The sequence below is a fragment of the Trematomus bernacchii genome, unplaced genomic scaffold, assembly GCF_902827165.1.
Source record: "Trematomus bernacchii unplaced genomic scaffold, fTreBer1.1, whole genome shotgun sequence".
NCBI classification, from domain to species: Eukaryota; Metazoa; Chordata; class Actinopteri; order Perciformes; family Nototheniidae; genus Trematomus; species Trematomus bernacchii.
The window spans coordinates 9,056,763-9,073,044 of NW_022987477.1; the positions used below are offsets into that span (position 1 = coordinate 9,056,763).

The 16,282-nt window shown below is 38.8% G+C and overlaps 1 protein-coding gene across 1 annotated transcript in view; it reads right to left on the reverse strand.

Annotated features, from left to right (window-relative positions):
* Positions 1-468: 468 nt before the first annotated feature.
* Positions 469-16,282, reverse strand: part of tmtopsb (teleost multiple tissue opsin b) — a 37,888-nt gene continuing 22,074 nt past the window's right edge. The window contains exons 3-4 of the mRNA XM_034149061.1: positions 6,853-7,086; positions 469-1,510 (exon numbers count right to left, since the gene is read on the reverse strand). Coding sequence (XP_034004952.1) covers positions 1,214-1,510; positions 6,853-7,086 — 531 coding nt within the window. The 3' untranslated portion in view covers positions 469-1,213. The remainder of the gene's footprint in view (positions 1,511-6,852; positions 7,087-16,282) is intronic.

Below are 16,282 nucleotides of genomic sequence, written 5' to 3' on the forward strand. Positions count from 1 at the left end.
TATGCTATACCACATTGCCCTTCACTGGATGTATAATGAGCTGCACTAAACTACATTTTAGCATTAAAATACCTAGCCATTCTTTTGCAGTTATTTTGGTAAAGTAACTCAAAAGTAATATAAAAGTAGTGTAACTCATTACATTTCAGAGACAGTAATATTGTAATGCACTTATTACTTAAAAAAGACAGTAATAAGTCATACTGTATTATATTTTGGAAGTAACTTGCCCAACACTGGTTGTAATATTCTACTCTAGGGCTCCTATTCTGTTTGTTTCTCAGCAAGAGGAAGGCTTTAATGTAGAATCTGATTCCCACCATGTAAATAATGCCTAATTCATGGATTAATCAACACATGGATGTAAATAAGAATGAGAGATAAAATGAAAAAGATTGAGAGAGTCAAATCTGTAAGTGAACAGATTTCATTTATGTTACATAAGCAAATAAAATACATTGGTTGACAACACAGAACAACTTTTCTACTAAACAAAGAAAAACAGAAGCTTCAGAAACATCAAGACAACTCAAAACAGTGAAATCTCACTAATAACATAGCAACATTTCCCTTTTAATGGCTTTCATAAAAGTCCCAGTCCTGAAGGCCTATATGCATCAAGGCAAAATAGCAAATGAAGGCATGTTTAAACCTCCTCAGTTCTTAATTGCATACATTTGTTCAACACATCTTTAATACTGTACACTGTATGAAATCCTTAAATATTACAAATGAGAAAAATGATATGAAAAGAATAATCCTGCTTAGAGTAGAGCAACACCTCGTTTAAAACAAAACACCAAAAGATTTATGAAATCTCCCCCAAAGAACGCTTTGCTTCTTCAAATTGTTTCTGATTAATTTCTCAGATCAAAAAAGAACATTATTAATTAACGTAACAATTATATTTAATTAATACAGACAAAATGCTTAACCTATTTATATGGATTTAATAATGGGTAATCTTAACATGAAGCCCTACGCTTAGCCCTGTGCGTACATTGCCTCTCGTAAACAGGATTAAACTGGCATGTTGTGTGTATCTCTGTTTGCTGACTTCACAGAAAAATATAACCTTTTCTGGGATTAAAAACGTCCCAGTTTTTTAATTTTTTAAATCCTACTCAAATCCTTGTATCAGGACAGCATAATTGTTGGTTTGAGACCTGTGACCTTTTCATCACCTTCAGTTCCCATTCTCATTTCCCTTTTTCTATGCCCTGTAGTGAGCCACCAGAATCAGTTTGGGTTTGGGGGTGTTAGCAGCAGGGGAGTGTGAAGCAGCTGAGTGGTGATTCGATGAACACGGAGGCACATAATTAGCTCTCTGAGACACATTTTGGATGGAGTTGGGTGTGGGGTTGACGGTGGACGGGGCAGGATCCGTCACATTGAGTTCCTTCTGCTCGCGGCCGGTGCGAAGCGTCCTGGTTGGCCGTGAAAATGTCTTTAAGGTGGAGCCTCTTTCAGGTGTAGAGCATCCAAGGAAGCCCCTGAAACATCTGTAGAACTGGAAACATACACATTGGATTAGTGTCATTCAATTGTGGTCAAAAACTATATTGAGTATAATGAAGAAAAATGCATAACGTTTGTTCCAATAAGTCTGAAGTCTTGAAATCTGGTAAGGACAACCCGGATTTCAAGAAATCAAAGGAAAATAAAACTTTCATTAATAGTCAAGGATTAGGGTTAGGGTCAGGTTTAGGAGGAAGCAATTTGTTTATTAAATTTCACATTTTTAACTCCTCAATAAAGCATATATCTTGTTACATTATGATTTAAGTCACACCAACTACTGATTGGGCTTCTAAGTATTTTGGGATAAATATATTATCTTATATGGTCTTTGGTCCTATGAGATTAGGTGTATCCCAATCAAGTGGTTTTAGCCCCTGCTCCTACTATACTTTGAAGAGCTCTTGAATTGCATAAGGAAAACAAATAGCCTGCATCCAAGCTGTTCCTTAATGTTTTTGTTTCAAAATAAAGTATAAAATATTAAACCCTGTCTATTATCTGTGTGGCGGTGTTGCTGTCTTAAGGGAATTTATTTCTTCCTCTTTGTGTCCTTGTCCACCAATGTTTGTTACTTGCCTTTGACTCTCTTACCTAACAACAACAACATTACCTGTAACACAAAATATTCTCACACTGACATGAAATGAGATGTGTAGCCTACACATAAAGGTTTATAACCAAATGTGAGTTGAAACTATATTGAATTATATTGACACTCTCACATGTAGGATATACAGTATAAGTAGCCTAACTTTAATACCTAATCATCTTTTTGAGTAAAAGTACACATGATTTACTCATTTGTTTTGCAAATCATAGTGTCATATAAAGAAATCAAAAGAAGAATGTCATTTTAAAAATCATCACAAATTAATAAATAAAGTTTATTGTGAGGTTGAAAGAATTCCGTTGATATCCACATCGAACAAAATACTTGTGGGAAAGGAGTATATACGTCAATAGTGTGAGTGCTTTTTTTTTTTTATTCCTGATTTTCTCCATTCTAAAGTATTTTTATTTTTAGTAAAAACGTTGTACTCTACTCTTACTCAACTACTCTAATAGAATTGTAGCGATAATGTGTTATTATGTTTGTAAAAGTAGAACTATGAAAGACAGCACCAGTAAACTACTTTTTTCAACAAAAAAAAAACTTTAGTTCAACCTGCAGTTTAGATAAATTCACAGAGGTAGAAACCAGTTAATATGAGATCCGCATCAGGAGTCAAAGATTGGGTCTTAACAGTTGGTGGTGGAAGAGGGGCGTCGCAGCAAATCAAGGTGAAAGGATTTTTGTAACCATTTGTAGTTAAAATATAATAATATAAAATACATGAACCATAAGTAACTTATTGCAATTTCTTCTTTCTTTCATAATAACGCTAATCAAATATCAGTAGGTGTTGCAGTATTACAAGTTGTACACCTAGTATAGCTGTAGTCATATAGTCATGGTATAAATAAATAGGGATAACAACAATGAATGGGAGCAGACAGTTGTGACAACATAATGAATGGTATGTAATACAGCAGTAGAAGAAGTAGACCTAAAGTACAAGAAGACCTTGTAAGTGACCTTAGCTACGAGTAAAACAGTACCATAAGACTTAGAAATTGAGGTATAGTAGCAGAAATAGACTAGGGTTAGTCTAGTATGAGTGGTGGAATAGTCTATAGCTGTAGTTTTAGTATTAATAATATTAACAGATGACAAAGTAATAGCCAAAAACGAGTATGAATAAAATGAACATGTAACTCTTTATGATGTGTAGAATTAGTACAGTTCTATTGACATCCTTCTTCCTTCCTCCATGTTGGGAGTCGAGCAGGCATCAAGCTCCCCTGGATAAACGTAGTGTACTTAGTATACTCTCTGGTTCCACACGTATACTTTAAGTCAACTACATTTCCCCAGGGCGCCGCAATGCAAATTAGTGTGCCGCATGAGGCACTTCACTACATCTCATTACAACATATGAATGAGTACTTTCCTCGCATGTTTCCAACCAGAGATTGATATGACAAATGAGACCAGTGGTGCTTTTTAACTTAAATACTTAAGCTCTTTCATGATATATGAGCCAATTAATTTTTGTCACCCCGAGGAAATTATCCAGCTTTCAAAATTGGCACTCCATCTAGAATCTTCATGTGTTTTAAATCCTAATGTATTATTTTCCAGAGAGCCGTGATTAGCCTGGTAATAGTGTCTCATTTGTGTATATGTTCCAGGAAGAAAAAAGAAGAAATGTACCATTGAATACACTGCTGTAGACTGTAATATGCCTTTATTCTACCAGACATTATATAAATAAGATTATATATAACCACAAAGTTCTTGTTAGAAAAAACAACGAGTGCACAATTTTTCCTCTAATGAAACCTTTCCCTTGTCCCTATTATGAAAACAAAATAAAGATAACTTATAATTAAACCAGTGAGGACAGGTAAAAAGTCATTACTTTGTTAAAAAAAATGATATGGATTGATTGATTGATTTAAATGGGTTGCAAGCCAAAACGTTCCTGACCACAATTGTGAAAAAGTTTTGGACAAACAGGTGTATCCAAATATTGAAATAAAAAAGGTATTTAGATAAAAAATGAAAAGAAATCCACATTAATAGTACATTTTATTACGCTTTCCTATATCTTAAAAGCAGAATGGTCCCATTCAGAGAGTTACATTATTATATTACTTCTATAGGTTTATTGCTTGGTAGTGATGGACCACATTTTGACAACAAAGGATTGTATACTCTTAAGCACATGTGTTGTTGTTCTTAATCTGTAAAGTTACAGCCAAGATACATGGATGGATGTAATGGAGGATTTAGTACAATATATCCCTCTGAAATGTTGAATAGAAGTATTAAGCATCTTCAAATGTAAACAGTATGGAAGTAAATGTATTTAGTACACCAAAAAGATGTGAAAACCTTATGCAGAAAAAACCTAAAATCAATAAAGGAGTAAATCCAAGATTGACAGCTCAGATCCGGGGAATGAATCTGTGCAGCGCTTTAAGTCTTCAACTCGCCTCAACACACTGCTGCCATAGTTATGGGCTGGGAGGAACTGAAGACTGAAAGTGCCACACAGTGTGTCTTCCTGTGAGTTTATCTGTGGCCGTGGAAGTCCAGTTCGGTAGCTTTATCATCACACACACATAAAGCTAAAAAGAAAGCTTCACGACCAGACGGAGCAGACAGTTGTGACATCAAAGAAATGTAAATGTCTCCCAATCTCAAAAGTGACAGGAGACATGCTGTCCAACAGAGGAGACAGACTGAGGTGGAAGTATAGATAAAAAGAGACAGACAGATAAAAGAGTGTGAGAAAAAGGAAAGGTCACCAGCGCAGTGTCGCTCCTTGATATTAACATCACATGTTAATCCAAAGCTATGTTAAGAGAAGGTTATATTAAATGGATTTCCTTATCCCGCTCGTCACCTTTTTTCTTTCAATACCTGTGGTATATCAGTTTTTTCATTTAGTTCCATCGTTTCCTTTACCCTTTCCTTCACTGTTTCTTATGGTCTTTCTGAAATGTGTCACTGCTTTATCCTTACTTTCTATCTTCTCATTACTTAATGTCTTCCTTTTTATCTCCATTTATCTTTTTTTCATTGCTTTTTCTGTCTATCCATCTTCCCCCCCATTATCTCCCTTTTTCTTTTTCTTTTTTATAAATACCGTCCTTTCTTGTTTTCTGTCTTCCCTCAACAACTACTTACTGTAGACTACCCATCCAAACAATTTCTTCTTCTTCAATCCTGCTACTTTATCTCTTCTTTCATTTACTCTTCAATTGTGTCTTCCCCTTTCTCACTATGTCCTCCCTTTTTTTCCCAACATTTATTGATTCTTCTTCTCTTTTTTCCTCCCTTTTTTCTACCCACGTATTATCCTTCATTGATTTCAGTTCTGTCATGCTGCATTATCGTGTAATTTGTCCCAAAGAGACATTAGATGAATGAATAAAGGAAAAAATCATTCTCAATTACTTTTGAAGAACATTTTTATCCTAGATTACATTAGCAGTTCGAAATACCTGGTTAACATTGTGTATTAAAAGAACCCCACAAAAAAATGACTTGGTTAAGTTACAGTCATACATTTAAATAGCTGCAAGAAGGACTGTACAATCGGAGTGAGAAATAACTAAATAACCTAATACTTACAGTACTCAGGCCACCTGAGTTATTACATTATTTACAGAGGTATTAAAGAAAATCTTGTCAAAATGTCCCAAGCAGTGTGTAGACACGCATGAGTTGACCTTTAATGCTCACACTTGTTCACAGTTATTAAACTAATCTACTAATGACTGTGGTAATGATTTATTGAAGGTGAAATGCTGCTACAAAGACCCTTGAAATGTTCTCTGCTGCCAATTAGGACAGCCAGTGGCATAAACCAGATTACTTCCTCTTCCTACTTTAATTACTGTGCTGTGTGCTTGGATGTGAGTGATATGTATCACAAGCTCACACACAGTGGGCAGAAGCGGTGGCTTGACATATTTGAATGGTGTGTGTATGTGTGTGTGCATGTGCGTGTGTGTGTGTGTGTGTGTGTGTGTGTGTGTGTGTGTTGTGTGTGTGTGTGTGTGTGTGCGTGTGTGTGTGTGTGTGTGTGTGTGTGTGTGTGTGTGTGTGTGTGTGTGTGTGTGTGTGTGTGTGTGTGTGTGTGTGTGTGTGTGTGTGTTTATGCCTTTTAGCGGTTTGCTTCCGATGTTCACAGCTGGATGTGTTCAGTCTGAAGGTGTAAATGAGGAGCCAGCAGATGGAGGAAGGAGGTCTGCATGTGCCTTCACTAACCCTCCCATGGCTGTCAATCTCCTTTACTGACCTCTGTATTTTTCAGGAATAGTAGAGCAGATAAATAGACTGCTGAAACTGACCACATCTGTTTAGTTTAGGATAACAATTTACCACCAAAACACTTTACTTTAACCTCCCTATCTACAATAAAATAAACTGAAAGAACAATAAAAGTTTGCCATAAGTTACAATTCCACTTGTAAAAATCAATCATGTAAAAAGCGATTGAGTTGTTCAGAATGCAAGCGATTTTAACCATTAAACAAAACATCCCGACTGAATCAGACTTTGGCTAAACATGATGCCTAAATCCTAATTAACATTATATTTCCAACTCTTAGCAGGAAAAATAACATTTTGAAATACATTTAACAGACACTTTTTTTTACAATAAACAACAGACAGAAGACACATGGCCAGATTTGTCAGGAAAGCACGGACAGATAGCAATGCATGGAAAAGCCTGCATTATGACGAATGAACTGAGAAAGAGAAAGAAATCTCACCTGTTTGTTCATGAATATATAGATAAAAGGGTTTACGACGGTGGAGAACTTGGCCAGCAGCGACGGCATGATGCTCGCCTGTGGGGTCAAAAGGTCGCGGGGGCCGAAAGTTGAGAGCAGGGCTGCCACTCCATAAGGCAGCCAGCAGACCAGGTAGCACACCACCATGGTGACGACCATCACCAACACCCGGTGCTCTCTGCGCCGGTTTACCACTGAACTCACACTGCGGACCTGGGAGGGGAACAAAAACAATATTGATACACAACAAATAAACACATGGTATGTAAGAAGAAAGGAAAAACAACACAGTTTCGATAACATAAACTTCAATTGAATTGGTCTGAGGATTCAGGAGACAATTATATATATATTTTTTTTACCTGGGGTCAGTTAATGTTAATAAGTTACAAACTGCACCCGAGCTATTATTATAATCGAGCAAAAAAACACCTGCCAGAAGAGCACACACCCTACTGTTTATTGCTTATAAGAGTCATTCATAGGGTAAAACTAATAAGAATTCAAACACATTAGTTACAGACTTTCCTTACGTGTTAGCTGCAATGGATAATTAGGCTTTTTTCCCTTAATGTTAAGCCCCAAGTCTGTTTTTCAGGTCTCAGGCTCGAAAATGACATTCCCAGAACAAATGACAATAGGCGCGTTCACACCGGAGTACTTTTCCCCGTACTTTTCCCGTTTAGTTCTGTCAGTACCCCTTATGTTGCGTTCACACCAAAAAAAGTACTTAGTGCCGGGAACTTGGTGGTACCAATAAAGTACCAATTTCTATTGGCTGGGCGAATTGCAAACCACGCCCCGTAAAACTCTGAAAAGTTTTGTGAAGCCGCCATTGTATTTGCTGACATATTAGCATTATTAGCATTAGCATTAGCCCCGCGCACCAACGGAGAGAGAATAACTTATGGCAACACAAAAAAAAACATCGGAGCGGTGGAGTGATGAGGAGGTATCGGCGTTCTGGCGATTTACTCGGAAGGCTTCAGTAGAAGCTGCTGGGAGTCCCAGCAGCTTCTACTGAAGCCAGTCCCCAACTCCGGGGACTTCCGGCCGGGGACTTTGGGTGGCAGTATACGCCATGAAGTGGTTTGCGGCCTGCCAGTAAACCCAAAGCAGAAGAAGAAGAAGTGATGTCAGCGGCTTCATTTGCGTAATCTTCCCTCAGGGAACTTATTCCGGTGTGAACGCGATCTGTACTTAGTGCCATGGGGGTACTAAGTGCCGGCACTAAGTACAGCAAAGTACTTGGTGTGAAAGCGGCGAATAACTTCCCTTCTAAAAGGGATAAATTAATAATCTTTTCTCTCAAAGCAATGATAAACCTGTGAGTTGGATGTAGAAAAGTCAGAATCAATATAGATTTTTTTTATTTTAAAGTAAATTCAGATTGAACATAGTAAAAAAATGTAAATTATAGTGTCCGTCCAAAAATAAACCATTACTTATAGTGAAAACCACCCTTGAATGATGGGATAGTAGACTAAAAGCTTTAGGAATCCAAACTATAACATATAATAAGTATCCTGTATCAAGATTGATGCAAAACAAGTGACATTCGACCTTTTTAGAGAGGTTTAGCAAAAAAAAAACTTTGGGTGGAAATGGGTGTATTTGCCGTTTCTCTGGAACCCATTGGTCGATTTTGATGATTGACATCTCTTTTGAACCGTTAGAGCCAATAGAATCTAAGGGGAATTTCCACATACACATACGTTACCATTGAGAAGTCAGAGCTATGCGCACACAGTTTGCCCAAAGCGAAACCTATTTTACGCTCTGAAATCTGAAAACTGAAAACTAGGTTTATTGCTGATGGATTATCAGAAATCCTTTCAAAGTGACACAGACACATTGGATTAACCTATGGATTAATCTTCAGCAACGTTTTTATCGTTTTAATGCCATTGAAGACAACTTTTGATCAGAAAACAACAAAGGTAAGACATATTGCAGTGTTGTCTACCTAATGCTATGTGGTGTGATGTCTTTGTTAGCTTTTCATGTCGCGAGTTCGGATCGGTCAGTAATGATACTAATACCTGTCGAATCTGTGCAATCTCAGCTTGCTAATCGATATCTTGTTTGTGCAGATACGATAAGTAATAAGGGTATTTTAACGTGAGTTCTGTGCTAAGTGTGTTAGCATTTTTTCGCTCAGGGCTAACTCAGAGCCTTTGTTATTACCCTTATGTTTCGTTTTGCTAAACATTGTTAATATTGTCTGATAGCTGAGTTTCTTCCCGTTAATAGGTTTTTAAATGTTAAGAAGCCCTCAGACGCTGTTTCTTGCAGATGTTGCGATTTGTTCCCTGCCCGCGGGGGAATGGGGCTTAACAGGTTAAATATTGACTTTTAAAAAAACATTTTTAGTCGTGACTGTTTCCAATATGATGACATTTACAACAGTATTTTGTTACAGATAAACTCAAAATGTAAACAGTTGCTTTAAAGGTGGGGTAGGTAATTTCGGAGAAACCAGCTCGAGTGCGCTAGAATTTGAAAATAAACAAACGGAGAAAATCTGCCACTTCCTTACAGAGCCCCTCCTCCAACACACACGAACGCGCACATGACCAATGAGGGCACGAGATAAGTTTGTGCACAGATGGAAGGCTGACAGGCAGGTAGGCCATCCAGTTATTTTAGCCGGGCCGGCTAAAATGATTGGTCGTACTTTTTACAGTACTACGGCTTCCACAGATGACATTTTTTTATGGATTTTTTGTCAAAGCACTTAAGATATTCATTGCTATCGGGATGTTAAGAGCATTCCATGGAATATAACAAAAACTGTATCTCGAGCCGGTTTCTCTCACCTTTAATTTTGGTCATAGGATCAATGTGTGTTGCTAAAGGGAGAAATAGCTTGAAATGAACCTTACTCTGCCTACATTCCAAAGTTAAATGCTAATGTTAAACTACCTGAGGATGCAACTCCCATATAGCAGGCAGCTCAGAATAATCTGACTGCAATGTTGCCTACAAGAAAACTTGCCAAGAAGTTTCCTTTTTTCTTTCATCTGCACACTCATCTGGCCTGTCTTAAATAGGCAGCAACATTCTGGTTCTAAAAAGTAAAGCCATTGTTGAAGTGGCAAAAACTTGCATTCTTTCTCAAGTAAATATCCCTACTTCTACTTGATTTATTATAACATTGTTTACATCTGTTTATGGTCTCAATGCTAGATTCAAGCCTTCTTCAATGAAAAATCATATCCATTGTGTCAATGATGGTCCCTTTAAAGTCAAATAGATGAAAACGCATTGCTTTAGGGCTTATGTTTGACAAGTTGTCACCATGGTGACCTGTCCATCAGGATTAAGGCACAGCAATACGTCACTCACTCCAGCTCCACCATCTCTTCTAAAGATTGTCACTTTTGGTTCGCAAGAACAAAATAGTAATGTGTAAAATGCAAAACTAACGATAAAGCAGCACATGCTTTTGAGGGGCCGGCTTGAGATTGACTGGTTGTCCAGTTTAGGTGTTGTCAATGAGTACAACTATTGCAATATCTGCCACCTGAATGAGTGCAGACACACATACAATCTATTTATCATTCAGTACATCAACAGAGAGAACCACAATAACAACAGAGCTGAATCTTCATTTCCAGGAGCTGCAAATGCTCGAGTGACATTTATACCCAAACAATCAAATCCTCTTCTGCCAACATAAATATTGCATTAAGAATCTATTAAATATTCATGCGATTGGGAAATATAATTTAAAGAAAATCTAAATTAAACAGACAACATAGTCTGGGAGAGGAATGAGAATGATTCAGACCTTTGTTTTGGTCTGTGCAGTTTCACACTCGAATGCATACATCAGTTTCCATCAGTGGGAAACCCTAAGAATTGACATAGCCACTAATAGAATTCTCTGAAGGAAGTATCTTGCTCCTCATACTATCACAAATATTACTGCATGTGCAATTGTTGTTTGTGCATGACCGTAAGATACTGCATGAAGCTTTGTGTTTTTTTAGTGTTTTTAAATTCAAATCAGGACAACTCTCTTAAACTGACTTTTATAGTAGTCCTACACTTCTTACTTATTTAATATATTTCCCTAACAGCTATTGTTGCCTGTGTTTCTTAATGTAAAGGTCATCAAAGAGGTTTCCATGTTTCTGCCTTTTATCTATAAATTGTATTTTGCATTACTGTAACCAGTTTTAAAAAATGCCATACATTTCATAGCCCCTTAGATAATCACTTGTTTAATTTTGTAAACAAGAAATGTTTGCTGAATGGTGTGGCAGGTGTAAGCAGGATTTATACTGTAAACTTTCATCAAAGGTAAATTCAAGGATGTTCTCATTCCACTGAGACTGCTATCAATTATATAAAAAATTCTAATCCCAATGTCAAGCTCACAGGTGGTAATTTGTCATATATTGATTACCAATTTAAAGAAGGTGGGTCTTTTCTAGTATGAGCTAATCAATAGGCAGACGCCAGAGTGAGAAAGCGGACAGATAACCATCATTCCTAAAGTGTTGTGGTGTAGTTTCTGTAATTTAATTTAACCTGAATTACAAAAACCCAATGATTAGCTCAGTGCTTATGACGTCAGGCCAGGCCGACCATGACACTGTGTGAGACTAACAAAGAACCAAACATGGACCTATGTAAAATAATCAAATCTTGAATTTTTGGCAATTAAAAAACACTGTTATACAGTATTGCATGACACTCATGTATCAGTCTAACCATTTTCCCCACGAGGAGGTTTCGAAACACAATCTCTGCTTGCAAGGGTTTAACCGAGGGGAAACTTGTGTAACTGTTAGACTAAAACCTACAGTTGAGTGTGTGTGTGTAATATATTAAAGGTCTCCTATTATACTATTTGTAGGTGTATATTATAGGTCTCAGATATATAAAAAACATGTCGATTAAGTGTTTTGCTCAAAATACCAAACAGATCACCCATTCTAGCCATGCCTCATAACTCCTTTATTTCAGCCTTGTTAGAGAAGTGCTGATTCTGGGTCCGTAACTTTAAAAAAACAAATGGAGCCGAGACGAGAGCTCATGAAGGACAATTCTACCGAGATACTCTGTTAAACGCTGCCTTGATTAAACGCCATATTTTGTTCCAAACCACATCAAGGATTATTTCTGAAACAGTATGGAGCTCAAATGCTTTTTCTCTTGCGGGTTTACCACAAGGTGTTTACCATTTTATTATCTGCTTCTTTACACATACTCTCTCCAGTACAGGTTAGCTCTGAGTGTTAGCGATGCTTGCTAATGTAAACAAAGACCATATTACGTCCAAAACATGTCAGGCATTGTTTCTGATAGCGACGTTTCTGATAGGACCATGGGTGTAAAGCCAGCCCACATTTCCGATATTACGTCATATCGGACGCAAATCTGGATCAGCTCCGTTGTACCCCCTGTTTTTAGAGATGTGGTTATGGAGGAAAAGAGAGGGTTCTGTTTTCTGACACTTTTTTGCATGATTGGAGACCTTTAAGAGCAAGGTTGATATTGAGAAACTGGAAGCAAATTCATTAGTGTATAACCAAAAATATGTTCTGACAGTCCCACCAGAGCATGGAGCATGAATGTGGGTTGAATGTGTCAGCAAGCTCTCCCACAAAGCCTCAATCTCTAAGCTGCCAAAGCTGGCCTTTGAACAATGATCTGAAGAACTGAATCATCATGTCCATGTTACTCTGAGCAAACTCCCCCCCCCCCACAAGTAACCCCGGTGGCAGGTGCTGTGTAAGCCCTAAGGGATGGCATACAGATATTTTAGGCTTCTGCACCCCGTGCCTGGAGTCATTTTCTAATGACAGAGTACAGAGGAGGGGGCAAACACTGTAATATGTTATGACAATGTCAGGTCAATAATAGACCAGATACTGTCACTCTATCTGATATGAAGCACATGATGAGCATATGGGACCATCAGGGTAGCAAGAGGTATTTGAAGATGGAGTTATTAGTACTGTTTGTAATGCAAACATGGCCTTTAATATTCTAACACATCTGCTGTTGATAAGAAAAGCCATTTATAGTTGTTGTTTTTAGTACATATTTTAAGAAAAGCACAACTAGAGAGTAGGATCCAGAATACCAAATCTGCTTTTGCTCAGCAGGTTATTTGACACACATATTCAGTTTTCTGTATACCTGCGTAACTCTCCACACCCATTGCAAATAATATTGCTACAATAAAAGATGCCTCAGTTGAAAACGTGATATCATTCGTTATGGCTTTTTTACTGGCGACTAGCATTACTTTAAACATGTACATTTTAGAGAAACCAAGAAGCTGTTGTGGCATCTTACCCAGGTACAGTACTTGAAAGCAAAGGTCAATCTCAATGTTTAAAACTCTTTCCATTCCATCTCTTATTGAGTCCCAATAGTGAACAATCCCAGGGCATTCCCAAAACACATGATGGTGATTGGCCCTCACAGACCAACAGCCTCTCCAGCACACTATCTGCCCCCTCCTTGACTGCACTGGTGTTATAAAGTACCTGACCAGATTTCCAGTTAAACTCTCTCCATGTTCGTGAGTTGGTTGATTTCCATTGCCTTTCATTTAAGTTTTCCCACTCTTCTACTGATAAGACAAAGTTTCCATCACGTTCCCACTTTTCCTATATGTAGGATGTGTTCACCCCACTAATGGCGCGTTTCCACTACACGGCCTCGCTCGGCCCCGCTCGGTATGGCTGGGCCTCGTTAGGACTGGCTCACTTTATGGAGCATTTCCATTACAGTTTAGGAACTGGGGTAGTATCTATAGTAACGCAGTGTAGGCGGAGCCGTGACGTGATCTTCAGAGAACCCCAGAAAAACAACACAGCCGTTAGCTGTTAGCACTCAGAGCTCACAGCTCCTCATATATGTTCAGAAACTAGACAAAAGTTAAACAAGTACAAACCACAGACTGCCTGTGTCATGGTGAATACAGTCGCTGCTTTATTTATGTCTGTATAGGCCGTTGTTGTGAGTGTGGACGGTCGGAGCATATACTGCGTTAGCTTAGCCAATCTCCATTTAGAAAACACGCATTTTAAAAGGTTTTTCGCCTGCCGTCTGTCTGCAGACTTGACAAAGCATTAATTCATGGTTTTTACTAACCGGTATCAGTATGTTGTTACTTCAGCATCATTTTGAAACGTGTATTACAATTAAATCACGGTCAAATATGTCCATCTTGTTGTAGTTGTAGCCCCCTTGCCAGCGATGCTCTCTCTAGTTTAGCATACTCAGCCCGACTCAGCCTCGTTGTCTCTGGCCCTAGACCCGCGATTTTATGAGGCCAGAAAAACTGTGAATTAGGACCCGCCGGCCGGTACTAGGCCAAGTGGAAACGCAACCAAAGACGGGCCGCTGACGTCACAGCCCTCTTAAACCGTGCTCCGCGCTGTAGTGGAAATGCGCCATTAGCTCCTGGAGGCCCTTATACAACTTAGAAATAGTCTTGTGACTTTGGTCAGCTCTGTATGCCGAAATAAAAACTCTTAATATACCAGTCCCAGATAGTGATTTTACCATATCCTCTTTACAAAACAGTTTATCCACATGATGTCTGAGCTGCAAAAATCGTAAGAGGTCCTTGCTGGCCAAGCCATATTGATCCCTTAGATTTTGGAAGCTTTTAAGTGTGTTTCTTTCAAATAAATCCAAATAAATATTCAAGCCCTGAGCCTGCCATTTTTTTAAATGTGCATCAAGCCTGTTTGGAAAACAACCTGGAACCCAGGCCACCCAACTGATCAGTGAGTAAGGCTCCATGATCCCAAATGTCTTAGCTACTTTAAACCAAACTTTCAGTGACACATCTAGACATGGGTTGGGTTGTTCCCCCAGGTGGTGCCTCAATTCACTGTCACCAATAACTGCCTGTAGTGGGACCTTGGTTGAGTATTGACACTCAATTGATTTCCATATTGCTGAATAGGCGGGATTGCATATATTTATCAAAGGTTTAATCTGAGCTGCTTGGTAGTATGTTTTAGGAAAAGGGAGGGCTAGGCCCCCCTTGTCTCTGGGAACCTGTAGGGTTTTGTACCTAACTCTTGGTTTCTTTCCCTGCCATAGGAATCTCGAAATCCACTTGTCCCATTCTATAAATGTTTTATCTGGGATATCCACTGACAGTGACTGGAACAAATAAAGCAGCCTCGGGAGATTATTCATTTTAATTATTTCAAGATGTTGGATCAAGCCCAAAAAAGGCAGCAGGCCCCACCGAGCTAGATATTTCCTAATGTTAGAAAGCAGTGGGTCATAATTTTCGGAGGTTAGGTTTGTTAGATCCCTTGGAATCTGCACACCCAGGTATTTCAAACTGTCAACCTCCCTAATGGCATATTTGTCTTTGAATTGCTGGCTGGTCCTGTAATTAAATGTTAAGAGCTGGGATTTATGAGAATTCAATTTGTAGCCTGATACTGCTTCGAACTCTGACAGTGTTTGCAGCAAAACAGGAAGAGAATGGGCCGGGCGCGTCATGAAAACAAGGACGTTGTCCGCGAACATCGCTATTTTGTTTTCTACTGCCAACAAAACTCCATGTACTTGATCATTTTTGCCTTATCATTTGGCTCAGAGGCTCTATAAAGAGCGCAAACAGGAGAGGGCTTATAGGACATCCCTGGCGGCAACCACGCTCCAATTCGACGGGTCCTGAAAGGGAGCCATTTATTTGTATTCTCGCCGTTGGTTTCAAAGTCAAAAAAGTCAAAGTCAGCTTTATTGTCAATAATTCTACATGTTGTACATCCAGAAATATCGAAATATCGTTTCCTGCAGTCCTACAGTGTGACATATATACATCAAACAAAAAACAAAAAGGGCCTATATAAACATGGTATACATTAAACAAAACAAAGGGCCTAGATAACCGGGGTATACAGTTTAAAATGTTAATAATATAATTTAAGTGTTCAAAGTACAGTTTCAGTGCAGTAGCAGCGGAGATGGGCAGAAAAGTGAGTTAGGGGGTTAGAGTCCAGGACCATTTGGGGCAGGGGAGAAAGGTCGGAGGCAGGGTGGAGAGTTCAGGGGAGAGATGTCAGAGGGCGGAAGAGATGGAGGGAGGGGAGAGAGTTCAGCATCCTGACCGCCTGGTGGAGGAAGCTGTTGCCCAGCCTGGAGGTGCGCGAGCTGAGGCTGAGGAACCTTCTTCCTGAAGGCAGGAGGCTGAAGAGGCTGTTGGAGGGGTGGGTGGAGTCACCCACAATGCTGAGTGCTTTGCGGGTGAGGCGGGTGTTGTATATGTCCTGTAGTGATGGGAGTTGGTTTGTTATAAAGAGCCTGGATTGTCTGTATAACATTTTTATTAAACTGAAATTTGTGCAGAGTTTTGTACAGAAATGACCATTTAACTGAGTCAAACGCTTTTTCTGCATCCAGTCCCACTATA